Source organism: Apus apus, chromosome 18, assembly GCF_020740795.1.
Source record: "Apus apus isolate bApuApu2 chromosome 18, bApuApu2.pri.cur, whole genome shotgun sequence".
Lineage (NCBI taxonomy): Eukaryota > Metazoa > Chordata > Aves > Apodiformes > Apodidae > Apus > Apus apus.
In genome coordinates, this window is record NC_067299.1 from 3,828,860 (window position 1) to 3,847,337 (window position 18,478).

Sequence of the window (18,478 nt, forward strand, 5' to 3'; positions counted from 1 at the left end):
CACTGTCTGCCAAGAGATGGATATCTGGAGGCTGATTTTGGAATGCAGAGAGCACTTGGCATCTCTCCAGGCTCTAGCCAGGGGAGCGAAGGTCCTGCTTCCTCCTGGAGAGGTGCAGGTGTTGGGTGCGGCTGCAGTTGGTCCACATCTAGACTGTGAGGTGAGTCCTGCCCCTGCCAAGTGAAGGGAGACCATGGCAGGCTCAAGGAGCTTCCACCTCCAGCCTGAACCCCTTAAGACAGCCCTATGCTTCAGCATTGCCTTCACCAGCTGTGCTAAGGACATGATCTGGGCAGGAGGGGCAGCCACTGCACCTCTCCCCACGCTGCCAGCACCAGGTTGTCACCTCAGCCATGCTTGTGTGAGCCTGGGGCAGGCAGGAGCAGGCAGCTGCCAGAGCTGGTGGCTTGGGGTCCTGGCAGCAGCCCTGCCTGTTCCCTCCTGCCTTTCATGCTTCAGGCACGGCTGAATTCGGACACGTTGCAGCTTGGATTGGTGGGAGGATGAGGGAGGTTTGGGAGCCCATTTCTGGATGGCAGGAGCAGCCACGTGGCAGGAGGGCTCTCCCAGTGCTGCCGTGCACAAGTGCCGCATGCTTCTGGGGTCACAGCAGTCTGCACTGCCCTGGGTTTCCCCAGGCTGTACGTCTGTACGTTGGGTGAGGGTCTTCATTGTCTGCTGGGTCTTACAGGGCCCAAGCTGCTGCACAGAGTGAGATAACAACCTGCTGTAGGGGGACCTGCAGGGGGGTGGGGCTGTCCTGGAGCTCTGTTGGTCTCCTGCTTTTGGGAGGGAGATACCCTGGGCGAGCCTGAGGTGGCTGTGCAGGCAGTGGTGCAGGCAGCTGCCTGGCTGCAGGCAGGCCATGGAGGGCAGATGCTGCCTGTACCTGGGCTGCTCTCCCTGCACCACCAGCTGCAGCTGCAGCTAGAAAAAACCTGGGAGTTTCCACCCTGCTGAGCATTTAGATATTCCACCACTTCTAACTATGCCATGCGCCCAGGGTCTGCACTGAGCATCACTGATCAATTTACTCATCAATATTTATCAATCCTGTCTTGGAGGGTTGCATGGGTCCTCTGGGCTGCCAGGGTGGAAGCACAGGGTTTGCCCCATTTCAGAATGGGATGCCTTGGCCCAGGGTGAGGTATCCAGGTGGGTTTTTGGGCAGCCTGCTCACCAGACAGGCAGCTTGTTGCAGGGTGAATGATGGAATGAATCCATCTCCTCTGATTTCTGGATGCCTCTAGCACGGCGTTAATCGGCAGCCCGATTAGCCCAGCTCGTAATTAAATCCTATTGATTAGCTAAATGTCACTGGCACAGAGAGCAGCTGGCAGCAGCTGGGATGCAGCGGGGCTGTCGGTCTCCATAGGATTGCAGCAGGGATCTTGGGGTTGGGTAGAAGAAGGGAAAAGATTAAACTCAAGTCTTGGCTCCATCACCTGTGCCACGACGCACAACACTATAAATCGGTCCTGGCAGGAGGAATGGTTGGAACTGGGGCTCTGCCCCCACATACGAGCCCTGTGGTCCTGCTCTGCCTCTTGGCTCTCTCAGAGCAGCTTTAGGCTGAAGGTCCCTCTGCTCAGGGGAAGCAACAGTACTGGTCACCCTGTGGGTCCCTGGGAGGAGTGAGCTCCCACCTTCATGGGGCAGAGCCATCGGAGCTGCTCTCTTGTTAAATTCAGCCCTGTGCCAATCTCATCTTGAGTGACATGGGAGGGAGGTAGATGTGACATTAGAAGCCATTTTCCAGGCTCCTATCACTCCATCTTACATAGCACATCTGTTAAAAAAGCCTTTAATAGCCTTCTCAGAAGGTAATTTAATTGAATTGAATTGATGGGTGAATTACAGAGCTGTCTGTCTTTCTCTATCCATTTCCACGGGAATTTACTTGCTCTTTCATTCTATCTTTGATTTGCCCAAAGTCAGGCCTCAATCATCACATTCTCCTTGGACACAGCCTTTCCCCCAGCAGTACAGATGCTTTCCTGCCAGGTGGATCCCTGGCAGCTGCACAGACTCTTCAGTCCTGGGACCGAATGCTCATCTTGTCACATGAAGGACATGACTAGTCCTTCGTGTCACCCAGGTTGGTTTCCATGCCTGGCTTGGAGCCAGGGTTGGATGGGTACCTCTGCAGATAAACCCTCCTGGGATCCAGGCAGAGGATTTCCTTCAGACAGCCTAGAAATAACTCCTTCAGGGATCCTGCGGCCAGGCTGGAAATAACCCAGGGACTTTCAAGGCTATAGCCATTATCATTTCCATTTAGGGCCAGTAAAAATTAGGCTGCATTTTTCATTATTCTGTGTTGCTTCTCTACCCCGTGGTGTTTGTTTCCATGTATTCTGTGCAGTGATGGCTTTGGGCTGGGTTTGTGCATCACTCGTGGATAATTTTCAGCTCGCTGGTTGTCTAGAAGAGAGTTTGTCTCCTCCCTCTGCCTGAAGCATGATCAGCTCTAGAGCATCTCTGTAACAAACGTGATCCATGTTCTGCTTTGAGAGCTTTGAGAGTCTTGTAGAAAATCCACCAGGAATGGCTGCAGCGAGTGTTTCCTTGTGCTTGGGCTCCGGTACCCCCAGATTTCCCAGCAGATGCCGTGGAAGTCAGTCTCTTCCTGGCCTGAAAGCTCTTCCTCCTTCAGCTGTGTCTTAATAACAAAGAGTAGGTAGGTGCTATCACACCCCCTGGGAGCACTTAGAAGTAGCACCACAACAGCAGAGGTGTATGTTTGCTCATAAGCAATTATTAAATGACAAAGCCCTGTAATTTCAAACCTTGAAAATCACTGCACTGATTTACTTAACCCCCGAATTAATAGTGATCAGGGTGTCAGAGGCTGCTGGGAGAGCAGAGAGGTGCGTTGTGGCCAATGCCAAGTGTGGATATGAAGCCTTCCCACAGCTCCTCCACAGACAACGTTTGAATCCTGAGTGTGCTCATCAGCTTCTGCTGCACAGCCCGGATCCTGCACCAGCCATTTCCTCCTTCTTTCCCAGTCCTGGGGAAACTGGGCAATTACTCCATGAACTGATGGCATCCTGAGGAAACAGGCACTGGTAGGTGGGAACAGTGTCTCACACTGCACTCACTCACTCCTGCTTTTTGCTGTTTCCTCTCCAGGGCCTGAAGCCGATGGACCATAATGGTTTGGCTGATCCATACGTCAAATTGCACTTGCTTCCTGGAGCCAGTAAGGTGAGTTACTTTTTCACTTCTTCCCTTTCCAGGGCTGTGCCTTTCCCTTTGAAATGAGACCAATGAGGTTCCCCAGGGAGAAGCTTTTCACCCGGGGTTGCTGGTTGCTCAGCCAGACCTTGAGTCTCCTGCCCAGTTCTCACTCAGGTGAGCAGGAGAGAGCAGCAGCAGGAGGGAGGAACTGGGACTAGAAGCATCCTTGGAGGGGCAGCAAGTGCCTCTATGAAAAATCCATGCCTGGGAGCTGGGTGCCAGCCCTGACTCCTCACCTTTGGGAGCAGGGGGTACAAACACTGTGCTCAAGAAGCCCCCGTAAGCCTTCAAGTAAAATGATCTGCATCTATAAACAAACCAGCTCCTTTTCCTCCCCCCCCTTTTGCATTTAAAACCCCTCAGATCATAATCAAGCGGAGTGTAAATCGTAAGGGAAATATTTCCATCTACTTAGGCTCAGCTTTTGCTGGAGAGAAGAGTAATTAAAGATATTGATGTGTAGTGAGAGCTTGGTGTAACTGATGGGTATGTTGAATTTAAATGCTAAATGTATCTGTTATGAATATTAATTGCACCCTTATTTTACAGTAAAGGAAAGGCCTTTTTGGGGGAGGTATATTTACTTGTTACGGTTCAGTTGAATTAATTCATAATGTTAAGGGCGGTAGAGGGAGTTTTTAACCATGTTTCAAGTTCTGCTGGAAATAGGAGAGCCAGGAGTGCTTTCATCAGTGATATTATCTGTCATTTCCATGTTTTGCAAATGCATTGATTAGCATTTCTGCTGGAGGTGATGGAGACCAGAGAGGTGGGGGGGAAGTGCTGAGCTGAGGATAGGGCAGGAGCTGCAGACTCCCCAAGCCCAGAGCAGCTGCAGGGGGACCCCCCCCACCCCCACCTCTGCCTCCCTGCTTGCTCCATGTGCCTTGTTTCCAAACAGCCCTGCCTGAATCTGCTCTGGGAGAGGTGAGCAGATGGGGGGGATGGTGGATGGATCCTGGGCTGGATGTTGCTGCACAGTCGTTCCAGCAGCAGGATGGTCCCCAGGTCCCTCTGGTGTTTCTGTCCATGGGCTCTTGGGCAGCTATGGGAGCCCAGGCAAGAGCCGTGAGAAGCAGGTTGGGATTCATTCCCCTCACGCAGAGGTCTCCATGTGAGCTAGTTACTGACTAATAAGTCATTCCAGATGGGAGAGAAAGGCACTCCCAGAGCTCGGCTCCTTTGACTTTATTTGGGCCGCTTGCCCAGGGCAGTGTTAGGTGCTGGGTGGTGCCCATCATGTCACCCCTTCCCCTTGGCTAAACCCACTTTAGCTCCTCCTGCACTGGGAGCTCCTCCAGCCAGTGGCCATGCCTAGTCAGTGTGGAAGAGGTTCTGTGATGGGCCTCGGGAACCAAAGATGGGGAATGTAGCAGCTTCCCATGAAGATGCACGACACAAATTTGAAGTATAAATTTCCTAAGAGTTCCTTACACCCAGCAGTGGCTGAGGCAGGGACTGAACTTTATGACTTCACACCTAATTAGAGGGGAAAATTGCTGCTCTGTCAGGCTGCCCCAGGCTGGAGGGATTGATGGAGAAGCTCCATCCACTGTCTGCAGCCCTTTCCTTCTGCTATTCCTCTGTCCCCAGCAGAAGCAGGTGGCTCAGGGGGTAAGAAGATTGTTGTCCCCTGACCTGGGGGATGGGGCGTGGCCCAGGATGTCCCATCCATGCTGGGGACACAGGCAGCTAGAAGAGCCCCACTATCCCTGACCTCCTGTTCTTCAGAGCTGCTGGAAGTGCTAACAAAGTATGTATCAAGGCAGTTATTTTGAGTCAGGCAGGAATGGGAGCTGTGCTGGGAGCAGGAACGCAAATAAACAGCCAGAAAAGCAAATTGGTATTTTTTAATGAAAATACTTTTTTTTTTCCCTTCTCTCCTGCTGCATAAATGCACCCCCCACCCTCTCACTGTGCTCTGCCAAGGCTCCCGCTTTGCTGGCGGTTTCCAGCATGTGGGATGCAGGGCTGGATTGCTTTGCAAATGAGCCAGTGGGTCCCTGTGTCTCCGCCCCTCTGCTCATTGCTGCAGTCGGGGTGGTTTTGAGCCACCCCACTGAGGACCGAAGGGTGTCAGCGCCCGTTGCCTCTTCATCCCCAAACTGTGCTTCCTTTTCTCCTCCCTCCCTGCCCATCGGTGCCCAAACAATCACCTGGGGCCAGGTCCCACTGACCACCATCTCCTTGGCTTTTCCAGGCGAACAAGCTGAGAACCAAAACGCTGCGCAACACCCTGAACCCCACCTGGAATGAGACACTCACCTACTACGGCATCACCGACGAGGACATGATCCGCAAGACCCTGCGGTAGGGCCCGGGGGGTGAGCAGGGTGCTGAGCAGGGTGCTGAGCCTGGCACTGGCATGGGGACCTGTGTCCTTTCCCATCCCTTCGGGGCCACCCCAGGCATTCCTCCCCATCCCAGTGACAATGTTCCAGGGGAGCTCATGGAGACCCCCCACCCCAGCCCCACACAACAGTCTGGCCAGCAGAGTTACTACCCCCCGAAGCCTATACTGTGCCCTGCACGGTATCCATCACCACCATGGTGACCAACACTTGATTTACAGGGGCTGGGGATGGCACAGCTGATGAGGAGCATGGTCCTGCTTTGTCATTAACTTCATAACTCCCTGGCTGGGCTCCTGCCTGCAGAGGTGTAGTGATTTGATTTTCACCTCTTTGTGCCCAGCTCTCATGGGCACATGTTAAGGCTTTGCTGAGAAAATCTCCCTGGGAAAGCTCTGGGCCTCCTTCAAGGCTGATTTTTTTTTTTTTTTTGAAAGAAAGCTGGAGGCATCCATGAATTATTGTCAAATTAAATTAAGGGCATTTGTATGTATTTATTCTGTTGTCTCGGTTTGGTTCAGAGTATCTCCTGGCAGCACCTCCCAGGGCTGGGGATGTTGCTTGGGGCTGGGGGTGGGCAGGGGCAACGTGGTGGGGCTGTGTGGGCTTGGAAGTGCTGCTTCTTGGCACTGTCCCACCGAGACAGTGGAGCCTACAGATGGGTCCTGCAGGGTGGCCTCAGCCACTCCATCACCCCTCTGATCTGGGACTGGTGCACAGGAGGATTTGCTGCAAGATCTCCTGTCAAACAGAATTTTGCATCCTGTTCCAAGGACTCCAGGCTTTGTCAGCTCTGTGGCTGGAATCCCACCTTTCCTATTTGCAGGTACCCTGGGAATTTATTATTTTCCCCACGACAAGTGCACAAAGCTCCCTTGTAAAAGATCCTGCTTGGAGGTGCATTTGGGCAGAGCCCACCTGTTGTTTGCAATGTGCATAGAGATGAGAAATTTAGTGCCACAGATTATTATTTCACATGGAAAATATTAGTCATGCTGGAAGTGCTGCAGGCTGGTTGGGCTGGGAAGCCTCCTTTATTGTTATTATTGGTAGGTATTTTGGTTTTTTTATTTTTTCACTCCAGACTTTGAAGTTTTCAACCTCTTCAAGCATAGAAATCAGTTTGTAGGGAGATGTTCAGCAGAGTTGTTTGCTGAAATGCATCAGGGAGCAGAAGGGCTTGATCCCCACCTTTATGGTGCTCTGGTAGCTGCTTCTCCCCAGGAAGGGCTGCAGTTCCTTGCTGCAGGAGCCAGAAATGCCTGCGTGGGCTGGGCTGCCTTTGCCCTTCTCCCCACAGAAATCCCTCATTAGCATGTCCCCACTCCTGCCCACCAGCCTGGGCACTGCAGGTGCTCCCTGGGGAGCCCTGGTGGCCACGGGCTCCTACAGAGCTCAGCCCATGGGGCTCCTTGGGCCCCTCCAAAGCCAAACGCCGTCCATGGGCCCTGTCCCTGGTGTGGTATCTGGGGATCCCCTCACTCCATGGAAGGACCTGGCTGAACAGAGACAGTGTTTCTGTCTTGGGAGCTCAGGGCCTTGCTGGCAATATTTGTTCATGGCTCCCTCCAGAGAAGAATTAAATAAAAAAACTTCTGGCTGGAGAAGTTTCCCAGCTGGCACCTCTGGCATGGGGCTCTCACCTGAAGTGTGAGCCATCTCCTCCCCTGGCTGTGGTGGGTCTTACAGGGAGGGTTTCAGCCTCTTCTCTTGTCTGGACCCCAAAAAATTTTCTGGTCAAGACTCTGATTCCTTTAAAAAAATGTTCCACACACAGGCGGCTGCATTTCTTGTCTTGCCTAGGGGAGCCAGAGCCTAAAATTCAAGTTCTCTTCATTTTCCTTAAGAGCAAGTCTTTTCTCCATATTTGCAGTTGAAGATATTGGCAAAGGAGATTTTATTTATCCTGAGGCAGGTTTGGATGAGATGAGACTTCCTGCAAACCAACAAGGTAGAAAAAAATCCATCTTTTAATTCCTTGCTCAGATTTTCTTCTTTTCAAACACTGGATATTTAATCAAGTAGAAGGACTTGAAGTTGAGAAATGTTGCATCTCCTCATTTAGGTACCTGCTGAATTGTGTCCTCCCTGCCTGGCTGGGGAGGGATCTTTGGTTTCTTTGTGGAGGGATGGATGGGCCAGGGTTCTTGGTGGCTGATGCTCCCCAAGGAATTTTTACTTTGGTGTGGGCTGAGCTGTTTCTCATTTCTGAGCCTCTCCACACCACCAGTGGCAATGGCCCTTCTCCCTCCCAGTGCCACTTCCCACAGGAAGCATCTCCCATGCCATGTCTTGTCCTGCCTTCAGTTGCTTCACTTTGCCCACCTGTCATCTCAGCAACATGTCTCCTTCTCTGCCAAGAAAAGCCCCCCAAAGCTGGGGGACCCCAGCTCTCCCTGTGCCAATCAGGTGAGGCTTCTGCAAGGCTGGGGAGTTGAAAGAGCATGAGTGATGCTCCCCTCAGTCTGGGAGGTGATTGTTCCCCAGGAGCCTCCTCGGTGCTGGGATTCATGGAGAGGCAGGGAAGGAGATTGCAAAGTCTCTTTAATGTAAAAATCATGGCAGAGATCAAAGCTGCTGCCAGTCCCTGCCTCCCTGCTGATTGGTGAGCATGTGATGCAGTGGAAAAGCTGAAGAGAACCTGAAAATCTTCCCTGCCCACCTGTGCTCCTGGTGGGATGTGTCCAGCATGAGCTGGTGGGGGGATGTTGGCATGGGGCACTTTGCTTGTGCCTGCAGCCCTCCTGGGGGGGGGCAAGTGGGATTTTGCCTCATCACAGGGGAATCCTTTGACTCCTGGGGAGCTGAGTTATGGATCCCCTCTTGCCTGAGTCCTCCAGCCCCACCCTGTGCCCCAACAGGCTTCCCCCCCCCATCCTGTGTGGCTTTATCTGAGCTGGTCAAGTGACTTTGCTGTGACAGACCCAAGTCCTGGAGCCACTGGGATTCACCTCCCCAAGCAGGGAGAAGGAGAGGTGAAGGCAGCCCAGCTAATTGCACCAGCAAGCAGAATTTTGTTAATGAACCAGCCCCCTCAAAAACCACCAGATCCTTCAGATTTCATGAAGCACAGCAGGTGGGAGGATCTTGAAAGGTCTCATCCATTCATTAAATTAAATATCCTTGAGTCTGGCCCAAGACTCAACAGCAATGAAACCACCCACCATCCTGAGAGAAGACAAATTCAGACCCACTTGAAGGATGCTGGACTTGGAGGGCTGGGATGGGTGGGATTTGGGGCAGGTCCCCTGCCAGCACCAGGGGTAAATCCCACCCTTCAGTCCTTGCTTGTCTGCTGTTGGAGCATGGCTGGGCTGGACAAGGTCACCCGTGGTCTCTGGTGATGGGAAGCTGGGGCTGGGGGGACAGAGAAGTGCTGCAGGGGAAACTGGGATAGGCAGAATGCAATCACCTGCATTTAAATAATATATGTAACATGCAATAAATAGATGGTATTCATAATAAATATCAGAGCTGGCCAGATATTAGACACAATTATTCATATCCAGAGATATTGGCGAAGTGATGAATTATTCATCTGATACTCAGCTAACCCACGAATGCCAGGAATTCTTTGTTTAATCATGTGTTTGACAAACATAATGACTCATTAAATATATTATTCAGAAAATAGTATTTGATCAGGTCTAATAGGTGAACTGCAGACACTCAGAGATCCAGGCTGTGCCCCTGAAGCACTGAATGAGGTTTGCTCTGGAACTGCAGGGACACTTGTTATTGCATCCAACTTTTACTGTGGTTTCTGTGCTTAGATTTTGAGGCATTTTGTGATGGAGCCCAGCACTGAATCCTCCTTTTGGTTTTAGGAGAGCTGGACAGTCCCAGGATGCTGCATTTTCCCATTTTCTCTCCTTGCCAGGCATGGCCTGTCCTTAAGCCAAGCAGGCATCACCTGCATGTCTGCTCCCCCACCCAGAGCCTCCCAAGTTGCTATAGGGACCATAAGAGATCTTAAATACAGGAGATGCGTCTTCAGACTCTGCTACCTATTACGTAGATGTGTGTTATGGAAAAGGGTCCTTGTTGACCCCCATTCTTCCCTTTCCATGGCAGGAAAGGGGCCGGAGGAAGGTGTGTGTGAGCAGGAGCCGTGAGTCAGCGGCGTGGGGTTGCTGGAGCTGCGCGGTGAGTCAGGACTGGAACCCGGGAGCCCGGGCTGAGTAGGAGGGAGAATAAGTTTAATGAGCAGTGATTGTTCACTTGCTGCTTATTTTGCTTCCACAGCCCTTAACTTAAAGATTGGGACCCCTCAGTGGAAGTTGTCAAATCAAAAGCTGAGCTCAGGGACAAGGGAGGGGTGATGTTTGAGCTAATGGGCTGGGGACGGCAGGTGAACGTGGCTGCCGGAGGCGTCTCTTGCTGTTTGTCATGGAGCTGATTTTCTAACCCAAGGCATAAAAATTCCATCACATCGATTTCTGGTAATAAAATTCAAGCTGGTATAATTGCATTATGCCTGTTTCCATAGGGAAGGCTTGGGCCAGAGCTCATCTGAGTCAGGCTTGCTGACTTCCCAGCTGGGGCACCAGCCTGCCCGAGTGAAACATAGTGACCCAGAGAAGGGAAACTGCAGCCAGGCAGAGGGACTGGGAGAGCTGACACAAAACTCTGCCTCTGAGCTGCCTCTGGTCATTGTGCAGAGATGGGAACAAAGTATTGAGGACCCACCTGTGAGGTGGCCAGGGATGCTAGAGGGAAAAATGAAGAGAGCTGCAGTGTCTCTGGCTCCATCATGCAGGTTCCCTGTCAGCACCAGGGGTAAATCCCACCCTTCAGTCCCACTCCCAGAAAACTGGACATTGCTGTTGGAATCTTACTGGGCTTTTGGGGTGTATCTAGACATTGTTGGAGGGGGAAGATTCTGTTACTCATGTTCTTCAGAGGTAAAACCAGCATCAACCCCTGCCTCCCCTCGCTCTGCGATCGCTGGGTGTAAAAACAGCCCCTGGCTGTCAGCTCCTGGGAAGGGCCTGGCTCTGCTCCCCTGCAGCCCCTGCCCTCCCAGAGCTGCAGCCAGATGGGTGTGGGGTTCTGCATGCCTGGCAAGTGCCACTTCTTGCCTGGAGCTGCTGCTGCTCCTTTTTTCAGTTTTGTTCTTTAAGAGACAGGCGAGAGGAGGAAGGGAAATAGGAAATACTGAGCCTGCATTTGAGATTCTCTTTGGGGATTTTACTGTTGTGGTGGGGTGGTTTTTTCGCAGGTATCTATAGTAACGCTGCATCCAGCTACGGTTTTCTGGAGAGCAGCATTCCCTCTCTTCCCACTTGTATTATTTTTTTTTCCAAACTCCCTTCCTCTGCCACTCCCTGGCCCTGAAAGTCCTCATGCCATGAGACTGAGCCATCCCTGTGGCTCCCTCACCACCTTCTTATTCACTTGTGAGAGTAAGGGTGGTCAGACCATCCATGGACTGGCAAATGTGTACAATTAGTTACTCTGTGGCTGGATCACAGGGCACTATTTATCTTTAATTGCTTTTTACCCCTTCCAGAACAGGCCCCAGCAATGCAGAGAGTGGTCCTTGAGGGCAGAGGTGCCACCTATGAGAAACAGGCACCTGGGTGAGAGACAAAAAAAATCAGGCAGCAAAAGGTTGGGAAGACAGTGTAGGAAAATTTAAAAGAAAAAAAACAAAAAGATAAAAGAGAGAAGATCAATGTCTTTCCCTTATGGACACAGCTCCTGGCTGTGCTGCTGGGGGATGGATGGTCCCTCCCAAGGCATCCACTGCCCTCCTGGCTCCCTCTGGGATTTCAGGAGCTGTGAGCAGAGGTTCCCTGCAAGCACTAACTTTACTTTTCTGTCATCTCTCCTGACGCCCAGAGCGGGCTGGGAAGCAGCAATGACTCATTAGCTGCCAGCTCAGGGAAAGGCATTTATAGCTCTCACACAGCAAACAGCCCTTGCTCAGCGTCGCCGCCACTGCCCGCGGACACAGGCAGGACCTGACAGGGCTGGGAGAGCTTTGCTTGGCCAGATCCTTCCCGGTCTTGTCTGCGTGGTGGGAGAGAAGGTGGAGGACCTGCTTCATGTCCCTGACCAGGCAGACAGGTCCCCAGCACCAGGGGACACCCTGAGAGTTGCCACAAACTCCTGGAGTGGGAGGGAGGGAGCCATGCATGGAGGCACCTTCTCCTGGTCCTGCAGCCCAAGGGTGGACTCAGGAAGAGCCTCCTCTTCCAAAGGTCAGGATGCACCTGGGCTGGCAGTGCCTCAGGAGAGTTTTGCTTTAGTCACCAAGGACTTCATGGAAGAGCCATTGGGATGCTTGAGGCTCTGGGTTGCTTTTCTGACATCAGGATGTGTGTTACATCCTCACTGGCCTGGGGAGCTGTGGCCTCAAAGTTGACCCCTCACTGGGGGGACTTGCAGTGCAAGGGGGCAGCCCCTTCCCTCATGCCATTGCCTCCCCTCTCCCCGATGGCCCTACTCACTCTGTGCTCGTTGCAGGATCTCAGTTTGTGACGAGGACAAGTTCCGCCACAACGAGTTCATCGGGGAGACGCGGATCCCACTGAAGAAACTGAAGCCCAACCAGACCAAAAACTTCAGCATCTGCCTGGAGAAGCAGCTGCCGGTGAGTGTGGGGGTGTTCAGAGCAGTGTCCCCCACCAGAAGCCTGTGGATCCGTGGGAGTTTGGCCCCTCAAACCTGATCGGGGTGGGGACAGGATCCCTCACACTAGGTAAGCAGGTGTCTGGCCTTGGCTGTGTCCCAGAGCAGCCCCCAGACAGGATTTGTTCTCTCCCCCAGATAGATAAAACAGAGGACAAGTCTCTGGAGGAGCGTGGCCGGATCCTCATCTCCCTCAAGTACAGCTCCCAGAAGCAGGGGCTGCTGGTGGGCATCATCCGCTGCGCCCACCTGGCTGCCATGGATGCCAACGGCTACTCCGACCCCTACGTCAAAACGTGAGTGGTGCCCCATGACCCACCAGCCCTCTGACAAGTCTCACCTCTCCCCGCACTGGAAATTAATTTGATCTCATTAGGAGATGCAAATGAGGGCAGCGTGGCAGCAGCTTATATTCACCTGGAGTGTGTTGTTCCCCAGCCATCACAGGGTTTCAGAGCAGGGTGGCTGCAGGACCTGCCTGGTGCTGTGTCCCCACGCCACTGCATTGTCCCCAGGCTGGTGCAGCAGTGGCCATGGTGCCCCCCTGCCACGCTCGCCACTGCCTGCCAGCACTGCCCTTGCTTGGCAGAGGGTCTGTGGCAGGGACATGGCCCTGCTGACAGAACTGGAGCCCAAAGTGAGTGGGTATGGTCAGGTTTTCTGATGGCACAGCCCCAGCCCCGTGGGTGGTGGGTCCCATACAGCAGCCTGGGGCTGGGCATCCCCTGAGCAGGGCAGTGCTTGTGCCCCACGGTCCTGGAGCTTGCTCAGCACCTGGATTTTCTTCCCAGGGATATCTCCAGCCTCTTTCTCTCTTCAGTGGGGATGGCTACTGGGTCAGGTGGTATCCTGGCTTGTAGCACTGGGGCACAAGCATCCCCCCTCCCAGCCCCAGGGGACAGGCAATTAATTGTCCCCTTCCTCAGCTCCCAAGAGGCTTCCAGCCCGACTCCCAGCACAGCAGCACAGCTACCACCTTGTGCTTTGGAAAGGCCCTAATTACAACGTGTATGTAATTAGGTCAGACAGCACTTTAATCGCAGCCCTTGGCTCTGGAGCCTGGTTAATGGAGCCGAGGGCACATTTGCAGGTCCCACTGACAGTTTCCAGTGTAAATGACTGGGAGAATCTTCCTTTTGAAAAATACCAGCAATATTAATAGAAAAAAAAAAAAGCAAGCCATTAACATGACTGTAATGAGCTGCTGTGACTTGGCCTCCCCCAGGGGATTCAGGCAAGTCGGTGACATCCAGGGGCTGCTGAGGAACATGCTGCTTTGCTGCTGTGGGTCCTGCATGGCCACAGCTCCTGTGTTTTTCTGGGGCAGGATTTTCAGATTCACTCTCTGCTAAGCAAGGGGGGGCCACGGCGAGGAAGGGCCAGCAGCCCCCTGCACATATCCCACATCCCTGTCCCCAGTATGCTGACCCAAACTTTGGCACTTCCAGGGTTATTTTTTAGGGCTTACAGGGATACAGGTGCCTGAGAGGCCAGTGATGGAGGTCATGGCAGCAGGCTTTTGCCTTTCTATTTAATTGTTCTTTAGGAGGTGGTTGCATAAAAACCCACTTGCTTTTTTTAAATGCTCATCAGAGACTCAGGCTCTCAAGTAACATCATTCCTGCTGATGTACACAGTGGTTTTGTTGGTGCTCCTTGTGCTATCTGCAGTAGATTGTATCTGCAGGGCTTGAATCAGAGCAGATAGACAAGAGATTCTTCTCGGTACAAGCCCTAATTTTTTAATTATGAGCAAGATCTGGAAAGTGTAATGAGGAAGCAGAACAGATGTTTAAAGGAGCAGCACCAACATGAAACACTGATGGATGATGGGCTTTGGCCTGGCCCAGATTTCAGATGCCCTCTGCCTGATGACCCTTTCATCTTGTTTGCTTTTTGGCCCTGCTGCTGCACTGCAAAATATCTGCAGGAAACAGCATGAACCTGCAGCCCCTGCACTTGCTCCTGCTCCCTCTTACACAGCTGCAGGTGGTCTCTGTCTCCTGGCAAGGCTCTGGATGAGCAGACTGGTTACACGGTCCCAAGTCTGGACTGGTTCTGGGCTGAGAGTGTTTGATTTTGTGAGCTTGGAGCATGTGTGTGGTGCCACTGTCCCCTAGGGACTGGAGATGGGATAATTGGTGCTCTCTGATGGCAACCAGTGACTCCCCTTGTGCTAAGGTGGGGAAACGCTGCTTCCAGCAAGCTCCATCCCCTTGGCAGGGGAGGAGGGAGCAGGTTGAGGGGGCTCAGCTCCCATCTCACCCCCTGCGATGTCTTGGTTTGGTTGCAGTTACTTGAAACCAGATGAGGACAAGAAATCAAAGCATAAGACAGCAGTGAAGAAGAAGACGCTGAACCCCGAGTTCAATGAGGTGGGTTTTCACTGGCTGTGGTTCCTGCCACAGGGTTTTCCTCAGTCCTTGGGCTTAAAAGGGAAAACAATAAACCTCAGTCATTAGGTGAGGGATTGAGGTTGAGTGGCAAAAAGCAACAGCTGAGGAGGAGGAGGGATGGCAACAGCTGAGGAAGAGGATGCACAGCCTCAGCCCCAGCCCCCTTCTGGGGGTCCTAGCCCCTGCAGGAACCCAGCACAGGTTTGTCCTGACTCTGTCTCTGCTCCCAACAGGAGTTTTGCTATGAGATAAAGCATGGTGACCTGGCAAAAAAGACCTTGGAAGTCACAGTTTGGGACTACGATATCGGGAAATCAAATGACTTCATAGGTGAGTGGGACACTCCAGTTCTCCTTGGCCTTGGCACCTTCTGTGCCTCTTCTTTTTTCATCTGCTGCTCTTATGGACTTATCCAGCCTCCTGCTTTGTTCTCTATCCCCTCACTCATTCTTGCTTGGTTTCTGTTCAGCATTTCTCTGTCTCCTGCATCCGAGCCTCCTCCCCTGCCCAGCCCCATTGTTCCTGGCTTCATGTCTGAAGTGCAAAGAGCACACAGGCAGGGAGAAGATGCATTTACCTCTCCCCTCTGTTTTCAGATCTTTTCTTCTAATAAAAACCAGCTTTAATGGTGAGGTTTCATCTCTCTGTGTTGAATGTCTAGACTTGTTGTGATTTTGTTACTGGCCTCAGTGATTTCTTGGTAACAGGTGTTCAGTAGTGCTGGCAGCCTCTGAAACTGCAATGAGCATCCAGCCCTTGGCAGCACCACAAGCTGCCTGGGGCAGGTCCCAGGCCACAGCCACCAGGGGCTGGAGAAGCCGGGCTGTGTGTCACATCAGGTGGTGGCACCACGAGACGGGCTGACTGACCCAGCTCCATCCAGCATTCCCTCAGCATCCCTCTTGGGGTTGGTGCTCACCCCCACCCCCTCTCTCTGTGTCTGCAGGTGGAGTGGTGTTGGGAATCAACGCCAAAGGCGAGCGCCTGAAGCACTGGTTCGACTGCCTGAAAAACAAAGACAAGAAGATCGAGCGCTGGCACACGCTCACCAACGAGCTGCCGGGTGCCGTCCTGAGCGACTGAGCACCCCGGGCTGCTCCTGGGCAGGACCAGCTCCACAGCCACAGCCTTTGGACTTCTCTCCTTTATGGCTTTGGAGTCAGGGGATCGTGGTACTGGGAGAGCGGGACACCCCACGGCACAGCATGGCTGCAGGGAAACCCTTCCAGGGACCGAGGCAGTGGTGGTTTGCTCTGCTCAGCAGGTCCTGTTCCCTGAGGCTTTTCCAAAATGCCTGTTTGCACCCTGACACACTCCCACGTGTGCACACACACGTGTGCACAGGCACAGACACCACGCACCTGCATGCACTGCAGCTCCGACTCCTCACTCTTTGCTATACTGAACTACCTTCTTGCTGCCTTGCAACTCAGTGGCAAAAATGAATGCATCAGTCTCCTTTCGTGTACCTACTATGAGCAAAAGGCATCACTAAAACCTGGAACTGTTTCCTCAAGGCAATTGTGCCATATTTCTGGTGGTTTGTCAGTCTCCGTGGTTTGGGCCTAAACAGTCTTTTATGCATTTAAAGCTCCTCCATTGGAATGATTGTGTTCCCTGATAACCTAGGAAGACTGTTTGCTTTTCTTCCAGAGATGTTGTGCTTGTCCTCTCCAGTAACACAGTGAATTACCCAACAAGGTGGAAGTGCTGAACAGACCACAGGTTCCCTCTAGACCTCCCCACGATCGGTTGGCTTCACATTTGCAGAAGTGGGGAGGTAAAAGCTCAGTGAAGCCACCACCCATTCCTCCTTCCCAGGACCAGCAGCTAAGTCTTCAGCCACTCTCCTAACAAAAGCATTCCTTCCCACCAGGAGCCAGGCTTCACCACAGCTATTTTTTTTCCACCCAAGCTAGTTTTCAGGCTAAATTTTTCTCTTTTCCCTTATCCCATTGACCTAAAACAAGGTGTTTTACACGGCGAACTCTTGGCGTGCAGCCAGCCAAGCCAGCCTCGTGGTTGCCGAGATGCTCAGTTGGTCCGTTTTCTGCCTCAAATAGTGTTCAAACCAAATTTCTTTGTATAGCACAGTAATAATAATATTATAATAATCATCCCAGCTGTCATCCTCAGTGACCCAAGCTGGTTGGTTTCTGCATCCTCACCCCACCCTCATCCTGGTGGGATGAGCTGAATCTTCCTGCAAGGTTCTGCACCTCACCTCTAATTTTCTCCTCTGTCCTGCACAAGGAATCTGGTGCCTGCTGCACCATGCTTACTATAATTTTAAATCAAGGACACATTTGCTGATGTACTGCTCACTTCGGGACACACCACTCATTCTTCTTCCGTTTGCTGCCTTTTATTTTCATCCTTTTGAGTTTGACCTAATCCAGCTGCTTCTTCCAGGAAGTCTTCATCAAGTTCTGGGTAACTGGCAAAGATTTCGTTGACTTCAAAGCTACAGAGGCTGTCATCCACATCACTGCGGGTCATCTGGAGATCAGAAGCTACATCACCATTTTTGTCCTGTGCAACTGGCTGTAGACTGGTTGATGCCTCTTGGTCCATAAAAGGACTCTTCTCCTCACACAAAGGAGAGTATCTTGGGCAAGAAGAGATGCCTGAAAATTGGAAGTGTTAAACCATTTCTCCAGGTGTCCATCAGACACCGACTTCCATTGACACAGTGTTTTTCACACACACCGGTGCCTGGTGAGTTGAGCTGAATCTTTCTGTGAAATGCTGCACCTCACCAGAAGTTTCTGAAGCCTTTAAACCGTGATTTCTTAGGAAAAGCTGCTGTTTTCCCATCACTCTGAATTACCTTCAGTTTCTGAGCTGTTTTTTAGGAAACCTACATTTACTTTTCAAAGTGATGATCATGTTAAACCTTGTTTGATATGGAGGGGAAAACAACACCCAACAATGTTCATAAGGTATTTTTTAATAATATTTGTAATGCATTCTACAGATATGCATGGATTTTTATTTGAATGCCAGCAGTGAGTCAAGTAGGACATTCCTGGTAATCCTCTGTCTGTCACTGGTCCAGCACATGAAAACCTCATTTGGGTCTGAGCTTCCAGGAGAGCGCCGGGAGTGCCAGGTCGGCTGCGCCTCCCTGTTCTTGCTAAGTTACCTTCAGTGCATCTTTTGTTTCAGCCCATCTTGCCATGAAATGTTCATGCCTGTGGTGGAGTAGGACATGTGTGTGTGTGGGTGTGTGTGGGTTCCTTCACTTTGTATCCCAGTCTTTTCTAAGCGGATGGTCTGTCTATCCATCCCAGCTGCATGCAGAGTGGTCGTCATGCCAGGCCTTGTGATATGTTTGATACTGATGTTTTGCTACCATGTGAAGGCTGCAGAAACTGTCCTTACCTGCATCCTCAAAGACTTTTGTATTTTGGTATTATCTGTGTTACTTTTTGTCAGATCTGTTACTATTTATAACAAGAACTCAAAATAAAAAGGGAAAAAAAAAGGTCAGTGCCAGTGGTGCAGATTTGGGGTCTTGGGGGTGCATGAGCTCAGTGTGTCACAAGAGATGTGAGGTGAGGAGCTGGGGCCTGTCATGGGCTCAGGGAGCAGAAGATGGTTTTAAACCAGAGGACTGGGGGCTGCTTGACTTTATTGTCTCCTCTCCATCTCTTGCTGTTGTGAAAAAAACAGTAAAACTGTTAAGTGCAGTGGCTGCACGTCCCCCTTCCACCAGGACCCCTGCCTCAGCAGGGTGCTGTGACATTCACTCAGAGACTGCAAGTGCCAGGGGTGGACGGTTTGAGGGGGGGGTTGGTCAAGGAAAGACTGAAAAAACAAACCAAAAACCCAGCAATCTCTGCCCTTTCTG

At 51.9% G+C, this 18,478-nt stretch overlaps 1 protein-coding gene across 1 annotated transcript in view; it reads left to right on the forward strand.

Moving 5' to 3' along the window:
* DOC2B (double C2 domain beta) overlaps positions 1-18,003 on the forward strand; it is a 33,534-nt gene extending 15,531 nt beyond the window's left edge. Inside the window, exons 5-11 of the mRNA XM_051635604.1 lie at positions 3,136-3,210; positions 5,444-5,553; positions 12,066-12,192; positions 12,369-12,526; positions 14,523-14,604; positions 14,859-14,955; positions 15,572-18,003. Coding sequence (XP_051491564.1) covers positions 3,136-3,210; positions 5,444-5,553; positions 12,066-12,192; positions 12,369-12,526; positions 14,523-14,604; positions 14,859-14,955; positions 15,572-15,708 — 786 coding nt within the window. The 3' untranslated portion in view covers positions 15,709-18,003. The remainder of the gene's footprint in view (positions 1-3,135; positions 3,211-5,443; positions 5,554-12,065; positions 12,193-12,368; positions 12,527-14,522; positions 14,605-14,858; positions 14,956-15,571) is intronic.
* The last annotated feature ends 475 nt before the right edge of the window (positions 18,004-18,478 follow it).